General features: G+C 54.5%; 3 protein-coding genes across 8 annotated transcripts in view; 2 read left to right on the top strand and 1 right to left on the bottom strand.

The window, feature by feature from the left end:
* The window catches only part of RTF2 (replication termination factor 2), a 41,876-nt gene extending 31,510 nt beyond the window's left edge, over positions 1–10,366 (top strand). For 2 of the 3 annotated variants that reach the window (XM_015066945.3, XM_053199790.1), the window contains 4 exons: positions 5,096–5,209; positions 7,958–8,012; positions 8,385–8,480; positions 9,877–10,366. In XM_015066945.3, the coding sequence (XP_014922431.2) occupies positions 5,096–5,209; positions 7,958–8,012; positions 8,385–8,480; positions 9,877–10,055 (444 nt within the window). In that variant the 3' untranslated portion in view covers positions 10,056–10,366. The remainder of the gene's footprint in view (positions 1–5,095; positions 5,210–7,957; positions 8,013–8,384; positions 8,481–9,876) is intronic. The other variant, XM_053199791.1, reaches the window with a different exon arrangement.
* The window catches only part of LOC106970327 (beta-1,3-galactosyl-O-glycosyl-glycoprotein beta-1,6-N-acetylglucosaminyltransferase 7), a 27,788-nt gene extending 13,635 nt beyond the window's left edge, over positions 1–14,153 (bottom strand). The window contains exon 1 of one of the 4 annotated variants that reach the window (XR_008289029.1): positions 13,701–14,153. The gene's annotated coding sequence lies outside the window, so the exon portion shown is untranslated. Of the gene's footprint in view, positions 1–547; positions 1,440–13,700 lie in introns of those variants that run through there. The other 3 variants (XR_008289030.1, XM_027046866.2, XM_015066944.3) reach the window with 3 other exon arrangements.
* LOC106970323 (protein FAM209-like) lies at positions 13,889–15,937 on the top strand. Its single transcript, XM_015066942.3, has 2 exons — positions 13,889–14,413; positions 15,590–15,937. The coding sequence occupies exons 1-2, from the start codon at positions 13,904–13,906 to the stop codon at positions 15,851–15,853; spliced, it is 774 nt and encodes a 257-aa protein (XP_014922428.3). The 5' UTR covers positions 13,889–13,903; the 3' UTR covers positions 15,854–15,937.

Below are 15,937 nucleotides of genomic sequence, written 5' to 3'. Positions count from 1 at the left end.
TCACAGTTAGTTGTGAGATCGAGCCCTGGGTCGGGCTCCTCACTGTGAGCATAGAGCCTGCTTGGGTTTCTCTCTCTCTCTCCTCTGCCCCTCTCCCCCGCTCGCTTGTGTGCACACTCTCTCAAAAAATAAAAATAAAAATATTACTGATACTTTTTAACATTCATTTATTTTCGAGAGACAGAGACGGAGCGCAAGGAGGGGAGGGTCAGAAAGAGAGGGAGACATAGAATCAGAAGCGGCTCCAGGCTCTGAGCTGTCAGCACAGAGCCCGATGCGGGGCTCGAACCCATGAACCGTGAGATCATGACCTGAGCCGAAGTCGGACGCTTAACCGACTGAGCCACCCAGGCGCCCCGCCCCGGTACTCCTTTTTTTTTAAGTAAGTTCCACACCCAACGTGGGGCTTGAACTCATGACTCTGAGATCAAGAGTCGCATGCTCTGACTGAGGCAGCCAGGTGCCCCTAAAAATGTCACTGATATTCCAATATTTCTGTTTTAAAAAACCACAGAGGAAGCAAGGAAAAACATTTTAGTAATCGTACCTGCTCAGCGCCTGCCATTTGTGATCTGTGTGTAGTTAACGAAGCGTTTACCAAAAGCCGTTCTCATGTTCACGGGCTGCAAATGCTGGCGGTGTCCATGCCCAGCCTGGATTTTCTCTTCCGTCCGTTGCTTCTCTTCCCGTGGCTCCCGCTTAAATCACATGAACAGAGTTGCTTGGCAGGTTTCGTTACCCTTTCGTCCCTGGAGGATTTTGTTCTTGTTGATTCTGACCGGTAGCTTGAAAAAGAGTCACGTTTGCTTCTCTGCGTGTTTCTTCAGGACTGGATCGCTGCCTCACAAAACAGGAGACCATGGCCATAAACGCCTGGTCCGGATGAAGGGCTGCAGAGTGATGCTGGTGTTCTGAAAGCCGGGTGGAATCCTGGCAGTCGTGGGTCAGATTCCATAAATGCTTTGAAAACTAGGAGGCCAAAGTTGGTTATCCGATCCTTTTTCATTAAAGGGATGAATGAAAGTCGCTTAAAAATCTTGGGTGCTTCCTGAATAGCGTTGGGAACAATCCAGGTGTTTCAGCCCCGCTCTCCAGAGGGCCTGCGTTCAGGGACGCAGGCGAGCCTGTGCCCCGTCCCTGTCCTCCAGCTCCTCCGGGGGGGGCCGTACCACCGCTCTGCCGTCGGTGCCGCTTCCGTTCTCCGCTGCTGGATGCCGGTGCCCTTAAGCCCTTTCCCTTCTCTGGTTTCAGAGCTTCTCTCTTTCGCTGCTGTCTCTTCAGGCTTACCACAGACAGGCAGATCTATCAAGAAGAGTGAAGCCAAGGCACCCGGGTGGCTCAGTTAAGCGTCTGGCTTCGACCCGGGTCATGGTCTCGAAGTTTGTGAGTTCGAGCCCCGCGTCCACGTCTCTGCTGGCAGCACAGAACCCGCTTCAGATCCTCTCCCCCCCGCCCCGCCCCTCCCCTCCCCAGCTTGCGCTCTATGAAAAATAAACGTTAAAAAAAAACAGTGACGCCGAGATGGGAATCGTACACGGTAGCTACTTCTCCCCTGGCCCGTGTCCAGACCCTTGAGCTCGATGTACTCGGTCAGACGTGACAGAGGGAAGCACTGTTTTAAAAGTCAGCACACACACACAGGCACATGTTCATTTATTACACTCCCCAGAGTACTGCTACGGGAAACAGGCTTCTGTGATGGAGACAAAGCGAGGCCCACAAGTGGGGTTTCTGGGCCAGAGACGCACGCCATCGGTCGCTCAGTGCAAATGCCGTTTGGAAGGACAGTGACTGAGGAACGGCTTCCGTTTGTTCGTCTTCTGAATACACAGATAGAGCAGCACATTACCCGTCATTCTACCTCTGTTCCGCGGCACTTTCCTACTGGCTTTTTTCCCCCAGTGCTTTAGAAAAAATGTAATATCCGGAGGTCATATGGTTACACAATTTGTCATCTTTTTCTTGCAGCATAAACCACTTTCTACGTTGTCAGAAACTCTAAAATAATTGTCTGCTCCTCCTTTCTAAGAATGCATTATGATTTATCTATTTTCCCCATTTTTTGGACATCTAAGTTATAAGTGATAAAAGGAAGCAAATTTAAGATAAATACATGATTGGAGTGCCTGGGTGGCTCAGTCAGTTAAGCGTCTGACTCTTGATTTCAGCTCGGGTCATGATCCCACTGTTCATGAGTTTGAGCCCCACATTGGGCTCTGCACTGACAAGGCGGGGCCTACTTGGGATTCTCTCTCTCCCCACCCCACCCCCGGCCCTCCTCTGTGCATGTGCGCTCTCTCTCTCTCTCTCTCTCTCTCTTTCGAAATAAACTTAAAAAAAATAAAATGCATGATGTCAGCTGTGTAGTAACTGTACACATAGAAAAATGCATTTGCAGGAAAATGTGGGTGTTTTTTTACTTACACTGTGTGTTACTTTATAAGCAGAGAGGGTCAGTCCCTTTGAGCCACCTATGTCTTTGCAACTCCCCTCCCTTTCAAAAGTGACCCTTCCTCGACCCTTCAGTCCACAGAGAACAGCCACAGCCACAGCCACATCCACTGTGGATGGAAGTCTTCCTGCCCTGGTTTCACTTGTCCCCAAGGGGTAGACCACTCGCCCAAGTTTGTGGGGCCAGGCAGAAGCCTCCCAAGGTCAGGCATGCCCCAAGAGCAAGTGACAGGACCTGTAGCCAGTGGGAGGGTCCCGCGCCCAGGCTCTAGGGGACAGCCCTGCTCAGGTCCCAGCAGTTGAGGCCTTGAGAGCATGGGTTTGGTATTAATGGATCTTTTGAATTGGGGAGAGAAAGCAAGATTTTTAGTATGAAAGACTCCTGACTTTTTATTGTTAATGGCTAATTCAACTTTAAAGATACAACTCGGGGCACAACCCACCACAACTGTATGTAGCACAGGGTCCACAGTCCTATCTAGACAACCAACCAGTCACACGTAGAGGAAAGAGATGGTTGACTGCCGACATGCCAGGAAGGGGGTTGCCGAGGAACGGTGGAAAGCAGGTGCACCAAGCCTGGAGGGGGGAAGGAGGAGGGGGAAGGCTAGCGGGACAGATGGGGACTCCTTTCGCCTCCTGTGTGCGCTCGGGAGGGTTCTTGACGCTGTGGCCCCAACACCGCTGGGCCCTATCCGCCGCCTGATTCTGGTCCTGAGGATCCCTTTTTATTTCCTACCCAAGAAGGGGACCCACCCAAGAGAATGCTCTCCCCAAATCCCCCACGGTGTTGGGGCTTCCCGGGGGTCGTCCTGCAGAGCCTGGAGGCCTCCCTGCACTGACGGCAAAAAGCAAGCTCCTGTTCTTTGAGGCCGTCCCAGCCCGGTGCCCTGGCAGCACCCCCTTGTGTCGTTCACGTGGCTTCCCTGTGGCCTCGACGGCACGCCTTGTGGGCCAAAGGAGGGTCTCTTCAGTCGTGGCACCTCCCAGATGCCCCTAGGGAAGGAGCTGCTGTGGTCCTGTGTGGTTTTGGAGGCGAGCAGCACAGTAAAGACCGAGCTGGGGCAGCAGCTGAGGGCTCAGCACGGGCTGGCCGGCTCCCGTGTGTCGGGAGGAGCTGGGAAAGGCTCGGCAGCGTTCAGGAAGAGGGCTTCGTGTCTTGTCCCGTGCTGAGAATGTGTTCTGTAGGAGATTCTGGGTGCCGTGGGGCCGTCACGGTTCCCGTTCCAGGCAGGGTAGGCTTTCCAGGAGCCCCTGAGGTCAGGAGCCCCTGAGTCGTGCTCACAGCTCACGCGTACGGTGGTCCGGTAAGGCTGTGTCGCCAGGCGGTAAGGGACAGAGACTCAGGCAGAGTCGGGAGGAGCCCGTGCTCTCCCCTCCGCGAAAGGGCACCTTCCCCAGCAAAGCAGATGCGGCCACACACGTGCGAGGTTTCTCTCAGGGAGGCTCGTTGGAGACACGGACATGTGTCCCGGAGAAGGGCCTGTGCTGGTGCAGGCAGCTCTCCCACGGGAAGACGTGCACTGGCCGCGGCGGCCGACGCTGGTTGACCGGTGGGTGCCCAGCCCTGTGCTGAATCCCCTGCGTGGTCACCCTGAAGTCTCGCCCCAGCCCGGACCGCGCCGGGAGCTCGTTTCCATTTAGCGGAGGAGGTAACCGAGGCCCAGAGAAGCCACCAGTGTCTCTGCCTGGGACCCACACGAAGAGGAAGACACCACCAAACAGACGCTGGCCAGGATCCTTCCCTGAGCAGGGCGGGCTCCCCAGGCAGACCCCCTGTGGCAATAACAATGGGCAGCAGCCTGTGCCCCCAGACGGGCCTCCCCTTCTCCCCCCCCCCCCCCCCCCGCCCCGCTTCCTGCTGGGACTGAGCCCACTCCCCTCACTGGCCCTGTTCCCGGACTCCAGAGCAGGCTGCCCAAAGCAGGGTTCCCCACAGGCAGCGTCCGCATCACCTGAGAAGACATGAGAAACGCAGGTTCCTGGGCCCCACCCTAGGCCCCAAGTCAGACACCGGCCTGGGGTCCCATGAGGCCTGGAGATTCTGACGCAGGGTTCGGTTCACAGCCCTCGGCTCCGCCTGGAAGGGGAGCTCTGCAGGCCGCTTCCCGTCCAGGCCGGGCTCAGCGGCGAGCGGCACATCACAGGCTCTCGTGAAGTCAGTCGTCGTGAGACAAGCCAGCAGGTGCTGCATAAATGTGGCTGATGATTCCTTACACGGGCTTTTCCCGAACGCCCCCCACGTGCTATGGGCTGTGTACGGCGCCCTCCTCCTGCACACCTGGAGGTCCGGTCCCTCTAGGACGTAGAGGTCCAGCAGGGAAACCTGTGTGGCAAGCGGCCCAACACAGAAAATGCTGGGAACCCTCCCGAAATCCAGATTCGCAGACGCCAGAGACTAGAGGGAGGCTGGCCTGCAGGCAGGCCCTTTCAGAGCCGGCCCTCCCGGGCCTGCCACGCTAGCTCCACACGCAGAACTTGGCAAAGCAGAGCTTGACTCAAAAGCTGGCTAAGCTGAGATACAGGCAGAACACTCCAGGAATTTCCCGGGGGTTTGCAGAGCGGTGGTTGGGCAAGGGCGAGGGTCTCAGGGGTAGCTGCCCTCCGCGTGGTGACGGAATGTCCTGTTTCCTGCCCTCTCCAGTGCGGGGCTGCCTTCCAGGAAGACGACGTCATCGTGCTCAATGGCACCAAGGAGGATGTGGAGACGCTGAAGGGAAGGATGGAGGAGAGACGGCAGAAGGCGAAGCTGGGGAAGGTAATGCGGCCCTCGCGTCTGCCCCTCACCTTCCGGAGGCTTCGGCCGCCTCGGCTTTGGGGCCAGTTGCAAACCACCGAGCGGCCTTGCTGGCGGCTGCTGGTGGGTGTGCCTCGAGGTGGCTTTCGCAACCTACGGGGGCCGGGGCTCTGGAAGGACTCCCGTCGGGGCTCGCGGTGCGGGCAGGGCGGTTCTGCTCTCCTGCACTCAGCTTCTTCATCGGTGACCTGGGGGTGGCGGTAGCTCCTGCATAGGACAGGTGTCGTCAGGAGGGGAGAGGGCCAACGAGGTGATGCCCGAGGGGGGGGCAGCCGCCAGGGTCGCTGTGCCATCACTGATGGTAAGAGTCCATGCTGGGTGTGCCCAGCTCGTAAAATAGAAGCGGAAAGTTACCGTCACCCCAGCACCTCTGGAGAGTCCGTGCTGCTCAGGTTTGCAGGTCCCGGGAGTCCCCCAGAGGTGTGGGGGGGGGGGCCCGACCCCGGAAGCCTGCGATCCCCACCCTCCGCCGAGGCACTTCCGGGTGGCAGGGAACTAAGCAGCCTGCCCACAACTAGAGCCCCCCGGCCTCCCTGCGCCCTGTGCCGGGGGACTGGCTGGGAGTGTGGTACCACCGCTCGCGGGGACGGAGACCGGTCGTGTGCCAACCGCGGCGACCGAAGCTCTGGGTGGATGTGCCACGTGAAGGCTCTGTTTTGTGACCCTGGGCTTAAAATCACATTCCACGAGCAGTGGATTCATTGCTTAATGAGCTGCCGTAACAACCGGGCTGAAAACAGTTTATAGGCTAAGAAGTCTTTCGATGTGCCATCCATTCTGCCTCCAGCAGTAAATTTTGTTATTTCCTAAAGTGTTTGCGGATGATCCCTGTGGCTTTTCACGAATAGCAAATTTTTCATTCTTTAAAAAAAATGTCGGGGACACTTGGCTGGCCCAGTTGGTCGTGCGTGCGACTCTTGATCTTGGGGTCATGAGTTCAAGCCCCACGCTGGGTGGAGAGATTACAAAAAAAAAAGAAACAAAAAAAATTTGTATTTAAAAAGTTAAAAATAATAACTAAGTGAGGTTCAGGGTAAATGTGGGAGAAATTTTGTGATTAGAACTAAGTCAAAGGAATGCTTGAAGTATTAGAGAATTTGTTGCAGTAGCCTGAGTGCATAAAATCATGGGGGAAACCCTCTGTGTGGCGTGCATTTACCAGTGACGTAATAGAGATTTTTCGGAGTTGTCGTTGTTTTAATCATAAAAGGGAAAGGAACTCTGGCATGTAAGTGCATGCATTCTGCACTGGTTTTCTGAATTAACTAGGATTTCATCATCACGAGAACAAAAAGAGAACACAGAAGGCTCGAGATATTTTAGACGATTTCCAGAAAGGAGCTGCTCGTTTTCTTCGTTGCTATCATTGACCCAGCTCAGTTTTTAAAAAGCACAAAAGGGAAGAACATGTGTTTCAGAGGAAGCTCCGGTGTTTGTATGGTCGTTAACCATGTCACTTCAGCGAGTCGTCTCCTGTCCCAGGCTTCCTGCCAAGGTGTTCAAAGCCCAGTGGAGCCGGCACACCCCTCTCTGCAAAATACTCACCGCAGCTTCTGGGAATGCCTCTGAGATACTGCTACCAGGATACCAGAATGTTTCCCAAATATGCTCACAGCTGAAAACAAGATAGAGCACGTCCTAACTTCTCTTGCTTTTTATATAAAACCTCAGCTGTGAACGAAAGGCTTCAAAATCAGCAGTTGTCAGTCTTTTTCTAAAGACTAGGTGTTACCTTCACGGATTTGAATGCATGCTTTAAGCGTGTGAAACCAACAGGAAGTTTTTACATTTTGTACAGCATTACAAGTCCCTCTGCACGTATATATTACAAGTTCAAGGCCAGTGCCCGAGGAAGGTCCTTTTTCCACGTTTTCTACTGAGGGGAGCCTTCTGAAGTAATTGGGTTGTGTCTTCGGTGCCACCTTTTGGATACTCTGGAAAATGGCGTGTTAAATTAATTCTCTGTGAATAAACACAGTTCTGTTTGTGCTTCCTGTGACTCAGTTCTAACACGGCTGTGTGATTTTAGAATGGTGATTTTCATTTTGAAAATTTTTGCTGACCAGTATAATTATTATGAGTGATGGGATTTTGGTGCCTAAAAATCTAACGGGTAATCCAGAGCTGAGATTTGGCTAACATGCCTTTTAGTATAGCCTCAAGCCGTTTTGTTTTTTTTTTAAGTTTATTTACTTTAGTAATCTCTACACCCAACATGGGCTCAAACCCATGACCCCAAGACCCCAAGACCGAGAGTCTCAGTCTTCATCTGAGCCGGCCAGGTGCCCCCAGCCTCAAGTCTTTATAGTTAAATAAATATGAAAGCGGTTTGACAGCTTTGAAGAAGTTACTGGAATGGGTTCGATTCAGTCCATGTTTCTGCTGGTGGGGCTTGATGTTCCCATCTGTACTTTGGTATTATTTGTAGTCACCCTTAACGGTGTTAGCCCTGAAATCTGGCATCTGAGACTTTTGAGAATGTGGTTTCTGGAATATAAATGCAGAGCTAGGCAGGCGTCTCCAGGTGTATTCCCGAGTGACGCAGAAGTGCCTGGCTGGAAACACACACAGTTACCGTGGTCTCGAGTCTCCTTCAGAACGTGCACCCGCGCTCCACACACGGCAGCGGCCTGTCCCGGGGCACAGCCACACTAGCGCCGGAGTAGAGTGAATCCAAGCACAGCTCCAGTCTGCTCTTTCTTTTTACAGAAAGCAAAGAAACCCAAGGCGGTAGAGTCTGTCTCAAAACCAGATGTCAGTGAAGGTAAGACGCTTAAAAAGGTCCTTATTTGAGCAAAAATAAGGCTGTGGCGCTGTTCCTTTAAAAAGTGTATGCTTTTGTTGGGGCGCCTGGGTGTGGCGCAGTCGGTTAAGCGTCCGACTTCAGCCAGGTCACGATCTCGCGGTCCGTGAGTTCAAGCCCCACGTCGGGCTCTGGGTTGATGGCTCGGAGCCTGGAGCCTGTTTCCGATTCTGTGTCTCCCTCTCTCTCTGCCCCTCCCCCGCTCGTGCTCTGTCTCTCTCTGTCCCAAAAATAAATAAAAAACGTTGAAAAAAAAAATTTTTTTTTTTAATAAAAAAAAAATAAAAACTATATGCTTTTGTTTTTGTTTGCCTGACTGTTCTTTTTTAACAGAATCCCCAGGGCCATCAAAAATTAAGACAGGGAAGCCCGAAGAAACCAGCCTCGATTCTAGAGAGAAGAAAGCCAGCTCAGCTCCCAAAAGTGCAGGTGGGTCCTGTGGAGACAACAGGGAGCTGTTCAGAAAGCTGGTAAGCCAGCTGGTTATGTCACGGTCTTTATTGGAGTGAGTTGGAAAGCTCAGGGTCGTCTGAAGTCAGGTTTCTGAGTAGTTCATTGAGCCCTCTTAGAGGCGAAGAGACAGCCCCTCTACCCCAGGGTCGGCCCGAAGGAGGCTGGGCACGCGAGCCAGTTGTCTTCTTGCCGAGTGTGCCTTTGGAATCAAGCTACCGAGGCCGCACAGAGAGCAGGACCCTGCTGCGGACACTGGGTCGGGTCGTGGCCTGGCACTCAGGGTGTTGGGCGGGAATGTTCCTGATCCCTTTAAGGCTCGGGTTTTCTGTGCATCCCGCATGGCATTCAGAGCCAGCCCTTCTCCTGCCTCTTGGCCAAGTGTCAAAGGGCTATTTAGCACACAGTCCAGAATTCAGTGCGTTTCTCCTCATTGCCTTTAAGAGAAGATATGTATTTCACAAAAAAAGAAACACAGATTGGGGTGCCTGGGTGGCTCAGTCAGTTGAGCATCTGACTTTGGCTCAGGTCATGATCTCACGGTGGGTTTGAGCCCCGTGTCGGGCTCTGTGCTGACAGCTCAGAGCCTGGAGCCTGCTTCGGATTCTGTGTTTCCCTCTCTCTCTCTCTGCCCCTCCCCTGCTCGTGCTCTGTCTCTCTCTCAAAAATAAATAAACATTAAAAAAAATGTTTAAATAAAAAAAAGAATTCTGGGGCGCCTGGGTGGCTCAGTCGGTTGAGCATCTGACTTCGGCTCAGGTCACGATCTCGCGGTCCGTGAGTTAGAGCCCCGCATCGGGCTCTGTGCTGACGGCTCGGAGCCTGGAGCCTGCTTCCGATCCTGTGTCTCCCTCTCTCTCTGCCCCTCCCCCATTCTCACTTTGTCTCACTCTGTCTCTCAAAAATAAATACAAAATGTTAAAGAGAAAAAAGAAACACAGATTGATTATCAGGTAAAAGAATGTGTAGTCTTGTGTTGTAAGTAGCGTCCACGGTGGTTAATGGATCCAGTCCCCGCCTTACACGTAGCGGCCACCTGGCCTGCCATAGGTGACCCAGCCTCTTGGGACTTCCGTTCCTGCCCCCCCCCGTTGAAGGAGGCGGAGAGCGCCTTCTTGGGAGGACGATCTGGTTTACATCGTTCACGGGGCGGGGCCAGAGCTGAGAAGGCAGCAGACGGTTATTGGTGTGGTTTCACGGGATCGATGTGAATCCAGCAGCTTTAAGGAGCGGGCATTGGGGCGCCAGCTTCCACTGTATCCAGGGGAGGTGGCGGCAGATTCCCGAGACGGACCGACATGTTTCCTGTAAGAGTGTGGTGCTGGGGGTGACCCGTGGTCCCGACCCTAACGAATCTGGCTTCTCATTCTTCCAGCAGCAAACGGGAGCTCTTCGGGAAAAGTCGGGAAGCCTCTGTGCGGAGCCACAAAGAGGTCTATCGCCAACAGTGAAGAATCTGAAGCTTACAAGTCCCTCTTCACTTCCCACAGCTCCGCCAAGCGCTCCAAGGAGGAGTCGGCCCACTGGGTCACCCACACGTCCTACTGCTTCTGAAGCCCGTACCGCACCAGGCGCCCTGCAGGCCCTGCTGGGTCTCCGCGGGGGCGGTGCTGTCCCCTGTGCTCTGCCGGCCCTCGGCGTGTGCGCGGTGGGGAAGTCGCCCTCCCAGACCTCGGAGCCGGCGTGGTCGCCCTTGCTAGCGAGGGGCACGGGTTCCCCGGGTGGCCGTGCCGGCACCTGCCCGCCCCCTCCTGCAGGCCCCGCGCCCGCTTCCCCCTGTAGATGCGCCTGTCCCCCCAGCACCCAGAAAGACGCATGGGCTGCACTTTCTATGCTGAAAATCATTAAAGACTCCCGATTCCTCATGGGTGTGTGCGTGGCTCATTTTGACCAAAATTCTCATGCTTTTGCTGCCAACAGTTAAACAGGCCAAGGGAAACTGACCTTTACAAAGAAAGAGCGAGTTTTAAACGCACTGTGCCGCAGGTGTGGTTGAGGGAACTGGTCCGTGCTGGCAGAGGGGAGCAGGGCCTTGGCCCTCGAGGTTCAGGGCAGCTTCCTTTATCGGTTTCAAGACAGAAGAGAGTTAGGACACTTGATGTTTTGCCACAGAATGAAACACATCTGCCTTTCCTCCATCTGTCTGTGTTTTCTGTCTTCTGTCTTCCATAATGTTCTGGTAAGGGAATTGCAGCCTTTCCATTGATGGTGATCAGAGCAATCCCATGTCCTACGAATTCCTTTTTCTCCCAGAAGATGAAGGGAATTCTACGTAAAATCGGTGTGTTTTACCTTTACCTGTGCTCTGTGTTGACATCAGTCATTGAAACGTCCCGTGAGACAGCAGATGAGGAGCCGTGAGTATCCAGGTCTCAACACGGCCTTCTGGCCTTCTGGCCCCGGTTGTAGCATGGACGTGATTGGCTGGTTGGTTAGCAGCTGGTCCAGGGCCTGGCTTCCATTAAAAGGAAGGAAACCGAGCTGGGGGAGGCCCCGGGAGGGAAGGTCCTGTCCCCAAGTTCTCTGCCTCTACGTGGTGGGAAGTTTAGCCCCCGAGGAGGCATCCATACTGTGAATAGAGAAGGATTTTCATCAGAATTCCATCGACATCGGGTTTTGTTGTGGACTTCTCCAGAACAAACCTGCATTACCCGTCTTCTACCTGCTGCCCCTGTTCCACAGAGCCCAGTTGATCCATTTCTTAGTTATTGCCTGTCTCCTTTTTCCTTTTGTTATTGTTAACAATCAGCACCTTTCTTATTTGGTTAAGATTTCTTTTATCACAAGGAGTTTTCTCATCTCACGAAGAAAACTTGATTCATTGGTCTTCTTATAGTCAGGTGTCACTAATTACAGCTTCAGTCATCACAAGCCATTTTATGTTAACAGCCATTTTTTCTGCCAACTTCGATTCCCCTGATTTTAGCCTTAATTTTATTTTGCGGCAATTACTTTGTCCAGTTTTTCCCGGTGACCCGGTCACGGTGTCCCCAGCATCAGAACTTGAGCGTCTCAGCCCGCCCTGCTTCCCCTCGATCAAGGTCACATCCCAGCTCTGCAGGTCACTCCCCCCGCCCTCCCCCCCACCCCCCTCCCCGGGGTGCCCCAGCCTCCCCCCACCTGCCTCTGGCCTCTGCTATACTCTGCAGTCTCGGTCCCCTGAGGCTGCCCTGCCGAGAGAGCCCCGCAGCCCCCAGAGAAGAGCTTGCTTTGGAGATTCCTTGAGTGTCTAGCAAGGCATCGAGTCCTCAGAGGCCCGGGGAGCCGCACCTGCCCCTGATTAAGGTGGGGACAGTGTAGCCGTGTCTCCCTGGGCGGAACGCCTGATCTGTTGGAGAAGGAGAGCAGGCTCCCGGCTGGCTCGGGGCTACTGTGGTCCTGAGCGCTCACCCGAAGGGCTGAGCACCTGACGGTCTTTAACTTCGGGGCTCAGTGACCGGAGAGAGGGTCCGGTGACCAGCGTGCCTTCCCGCAGCACCGCACGGGTGGGCACAGCTCATCTGTCAGGTCCTTTGTCTCCCGCCAGTACTTGCCAGGCGTTTAAGTCAGCTCAGAGGGGTCAAGTCAGTGGAAGCCGAGCAAGGGTTCCCGCCCCCGCCCCCCCTCCCCCACCGCCACTTTTGTAGCCAGGAGGGCCATGGGAGGGGAAGTCTCCAGGCTGCTTAGCTCTTTTATTGCCAAGAACTAAAGTTAGGGCCTCCCCAGAATGAACTGAGACAACGACCACTTAACAACATGAACCTATTCTTGGCCTTTGACCCAAAGAGCATTTTGGCTCAAAGATCTTCTGGGGGCGCCTGGGGGGCTCAGTCAGTTGAGCGTCCGACTTCGGCTCCGGTCACGATCTCACGGTTCGTGGGTTCGAGCCCCGCGTCGGGCTCTGTGCTGACAGCTCGGAGCCTGGAGCCCGCTTCGGATTCTGTGTCTCTCTCTCTCTGACCCTCCCCTGCTCACACTTGGTCTCTCAAAATAAGTAAACATTTAAAACAAAAGATGCCTATACCTTGCCTGCTTTTCTACTTGTCTTTTACTGAAAAGTGCTTTAGATTCTGACCAGGATACAAACCCCAACAGTGTGATTCCTGTCATCAAATGTCCATAAACGTTTTCAAATCAGAAACCGCCTGGGACAAAACTTGCTGAGCACTCCCGTTGTTCGGTGGCGTCTGTAAATCAAGTCTCTCTGCCCCTCACTACATCACGCCGTAAGATTTTTGGGGGGGGGGGTGACATAGAACACGGGGTGCATGCAGACACGGGGCCACCCCAAACACTCGGCCTCCGTAACTGAGCAACGGGGGTGACTCTCCCACAAGAGCCACATGAGGCTGCTCAGGAGAGAACAGGACGGAGCGTCTGTTCCCAGGATGAGCCCCTGAGGGCCACGGGGCACACCCTCTAGCACATGGCCAGACACCGGCCAGCCGTTCCCCGAAGGGCCCCTCGTGAGGAGTGGATTCCCTTCACTGCCCACCTTCTAATCAGCCCTTTGGATTTGCACCTCTGCCCGCCCAGCGCCGACCGCCTCCTGCAGGAAGGCCCCCGCCTCTCCAACGGGCTGTGCGCAGGTAGGCGCCGTCTTCCCCCCGTGGTTCCCCCGACAAAACCTCTCGGTCACTGCCCAGAGCTCAACCCGGCTTGAGGCACTGGGAGGGTTCCCAGGGGATCCCTTGATGGCATTCAGAACATTTCATTCCCAGGCAATGAGTCCGTGAGTCCGACGACGTGGGCGGAACAGGTGCCAGCCTCGTGTTCCGTTGCACGAGATTTTGGGGGTTCGTGTCATTTTAAAACCTGATGGCTTCCATTGTCACACGGGCTGGGTCCTTGTCACCTCAGCGTCCTCAGTCCCCTCCCCCATTTACCCGGCCACCCCCTCCTTTTTCGGGAGAGCCTTCCCGCATAACCTAACCCAGCACCCGCCCCTTGTTCTGTTCTCGGAAAGTACTCTGTTCTTATCACCTTTGGAATGAAGTACTTTATATTCTTGGTTAACCCAAGCGGTGCGCCCTCAGCAGCGATCCACGAGTGGCGGCGGGTGGCAGAGACAAGGGGTGCGGGGACTGAGTGTGGCCACCATCTGGCTCCAGCCTCGAGCGGCCCTGTGTTCCCAGATCATCCCTGTTTTCAAAGGGAGCCAGAAATCTCGGCTCTAAAAGCAGAGCCCCTCCCAACATTTAAATAGTGGCAAATACTTACCGCTAGAAACGCTGCGGAGGCCAAACGAAACACATCAGCGGCCCCCAGTTCGTGGCCTCTGGTTCAATACCTTCCCCGGTCGCCTCTCGGTGCCACAGGGGCACGTGCTGGGTCTGCCCTGCTCACCACCGCGTCTGGATCCGAGAGGCAAGAGACAGAAACAGGTGAGGGCCTCTCCCGGTGGAGCCCCGGGCTCGGAAGGAATGTTCTGGCAGGGAGCTGGCGTCCCCCGGCTGCCCGTCTTCTCGCTCTTGACCGCCCCTCGGAAAGTTCTCCGCCTCCTTCAGGCCTCACTCCCAGGCAACCGCTGCGAGCCTCCTCATCGCCTAGCCTGGAGCCGTCACAATGGCCAGGGCGGCCCCCGCCTCTGTGACATCACCAACGGCCCAGCCCTGGGCACCCAGTCTCCAGGTGCAGGCACACAGACCCACCATGAGCTATTCCCTCCCCCGCCTCTGCTCACCATGCGGATGCTGACATGGGTCTTGTTCTTGCCTCTGTGCCTCTCCTGCGGCTGTGCCTTCATGTTCACGTCTCTGAGAGAGAAAGCCAAGGAACCCCAGGGCAAGGTGCCTTGCGGAGGGCACTTCCGGATCAGGCAGAATCTCCCAGAGCACGCCCAAGGCTGGCTTGGGAGAAAATGGCTCTGGCTTTTTTTTGTCGTCGTGCTGTATGTGATACTAAAGTTTCGAGGGGATCGCGAGAAGACTAAGGTAAAAGGGTGGGAAGGGTTTCCATCGCACCGATTCCGTCTCAGACGCGTCCACCCCGGAGAGGCACGCGTTCCAGTAGGTTCCGCTCCGGGTCGTGAGGCGGAACCGAGCAGGAGGCGGGGCGCCCACCTCATGGTCCTGCGAGACGTGGGCACATCCATGTCCTGACGTGTCCTTAGGGAGGCTGGCAGTCCCCAGACCCCCGGGGGGATGGGCTACCGATTGAGGACGGCCTCCTGCTCATGGGGCGAATGAAAGCTTGGCCTGATACTCATCCTGTCAAGTGAGTCTTTTCAAAGTAAGGATAGAGTCGGGAACTTGGCGTGTTTCGGGTCAAAGTTAGTCTCAGAGACACCTTCACCGCCGGGTTCGTTCCCTGATTCTTGATTTCCCTGGCGTCTGACTTCTTACAAGTTGCTGAACTGGGGGCAGGTGGCGTCATTGTCCCCAGTAAAGGACAAGGCCGGTCGTGAAGGGGTAAAGGTGTGAAGAAGTAACAGCTCCTTCCTACAGTGGCTGAACAGCTAGCTCTCAGTCGGGGAAAAGAACAGAAACACGGCACGTTCTCTGCTAGACAGCCCCAACACTTCGTGGCACTGCGTCCAGACCGATAGAGCAGCGGTTGGCAACCCTTTTCTGGAAAGGGCCAGCTGGTCGATGTTTTCAGCTCCGGAGCCTGTACGGTCCCTGTCGTAACTCCTCAACTGTGCCGCGTTGGCCTGAAAGCAGCCTTGTGTAATGTGTCACTAAATTGGCAAGGCTGTGTCCCAATAAAGTTTTATTTACAAAAACAACGGGAGGAAAAAAAAAAGAGAGAGAGAGAGAGGTTAGAGTGGGAGAGAGCCAAAGCATAAGAGACTCTTAAAAACTGAGAACAAACTGAGGGTTGATGGCGGGTGGGAGGGAGGGGAGGGTGGGTGATGGGTAGTGAGGAGGGCACCTGTTGGGATGAGCACTGGGTGTTGTATGGAAACCAGTTTGACAAATTTCACATATTTAGAAACAAAAACAAAAACAAAAACAACGGGAGGTACAGATCGGGCCACAGTTCGCCAATCCCTGGCCTCGAGTGCAATGCTGGAACCACCCTTACTTAGGCCAGCCCGACTCTCTTGGAACCGTGTGGAAGCCAGCAAAGTCAACAGTATCATTCACCCTGCATATCTTTCTTGACAGGAGCTGAATCCTTCTGGGCTTCGAGGCTGCTCATTTCGCTCTCCGCTGAAGAAGACTCAAAATACTTCCCCCAGCAAAGACTATGCGTTCAATACCTTAACCCAGCTCGAGGTGGACCTTGTGAAATTTGTGTCCAAGGTGCGCAACCTGAAAGTCGCCATGGCAGCTGGAGGTAACTCCAAGCTTCAGAACCTGGAGGCGCCTGTGGACCCTCACAATAATATCACCATCTATGAGATATGGGGGGAAGAAGACTCTGAATGAATGGATTTATGTGTCAGAGGAGGAGAGAAAAAGCTGAGTGTTGACAGACCCTATGTAAACTAATAAAACTATTCTGAAGAAAAA

The sequence above is a fragment of the Acinonyx jubatus genome, chromosome A3 (genome assembly GCF_027475565.1).
Source record: "Acinonyx jubatus isolate Ajub_Pintada_27869175 chromosome A3, VMU_Ajub_asm_v1.0, whole genome shotgun sequence".
Classification (NCBI taxonomy): Eukaryota; Metazoa; Chordata; class Mammalia; order Carnivora; family Felidae; genus Acinonyx; species Acinonyx jubatus.
The sequence above is the reverse complement of the archived record's forward strand: the minus strand, read 5'-3'. Positions and strand labels throughout refer to the sequence as shown.

Excerpts from the sequence above, each read along its gene's own strand:
- LOC106970323 (XM_015066942.3), top strand. The coding sequence starts at position 13,904 with ATGTTCTGGCAGGGAGCTGGCGTCCCCCGGCTGCCCGTCTTCTCGCTC. Across the intron at positions 14,414-15,589 it reads GGGATCGCGAGAAGACTAAG|GAGCTGAATCCTTCTGGGCT; the intron begins GTAAAAGGGTGG and ends CTTTCTTGACAG.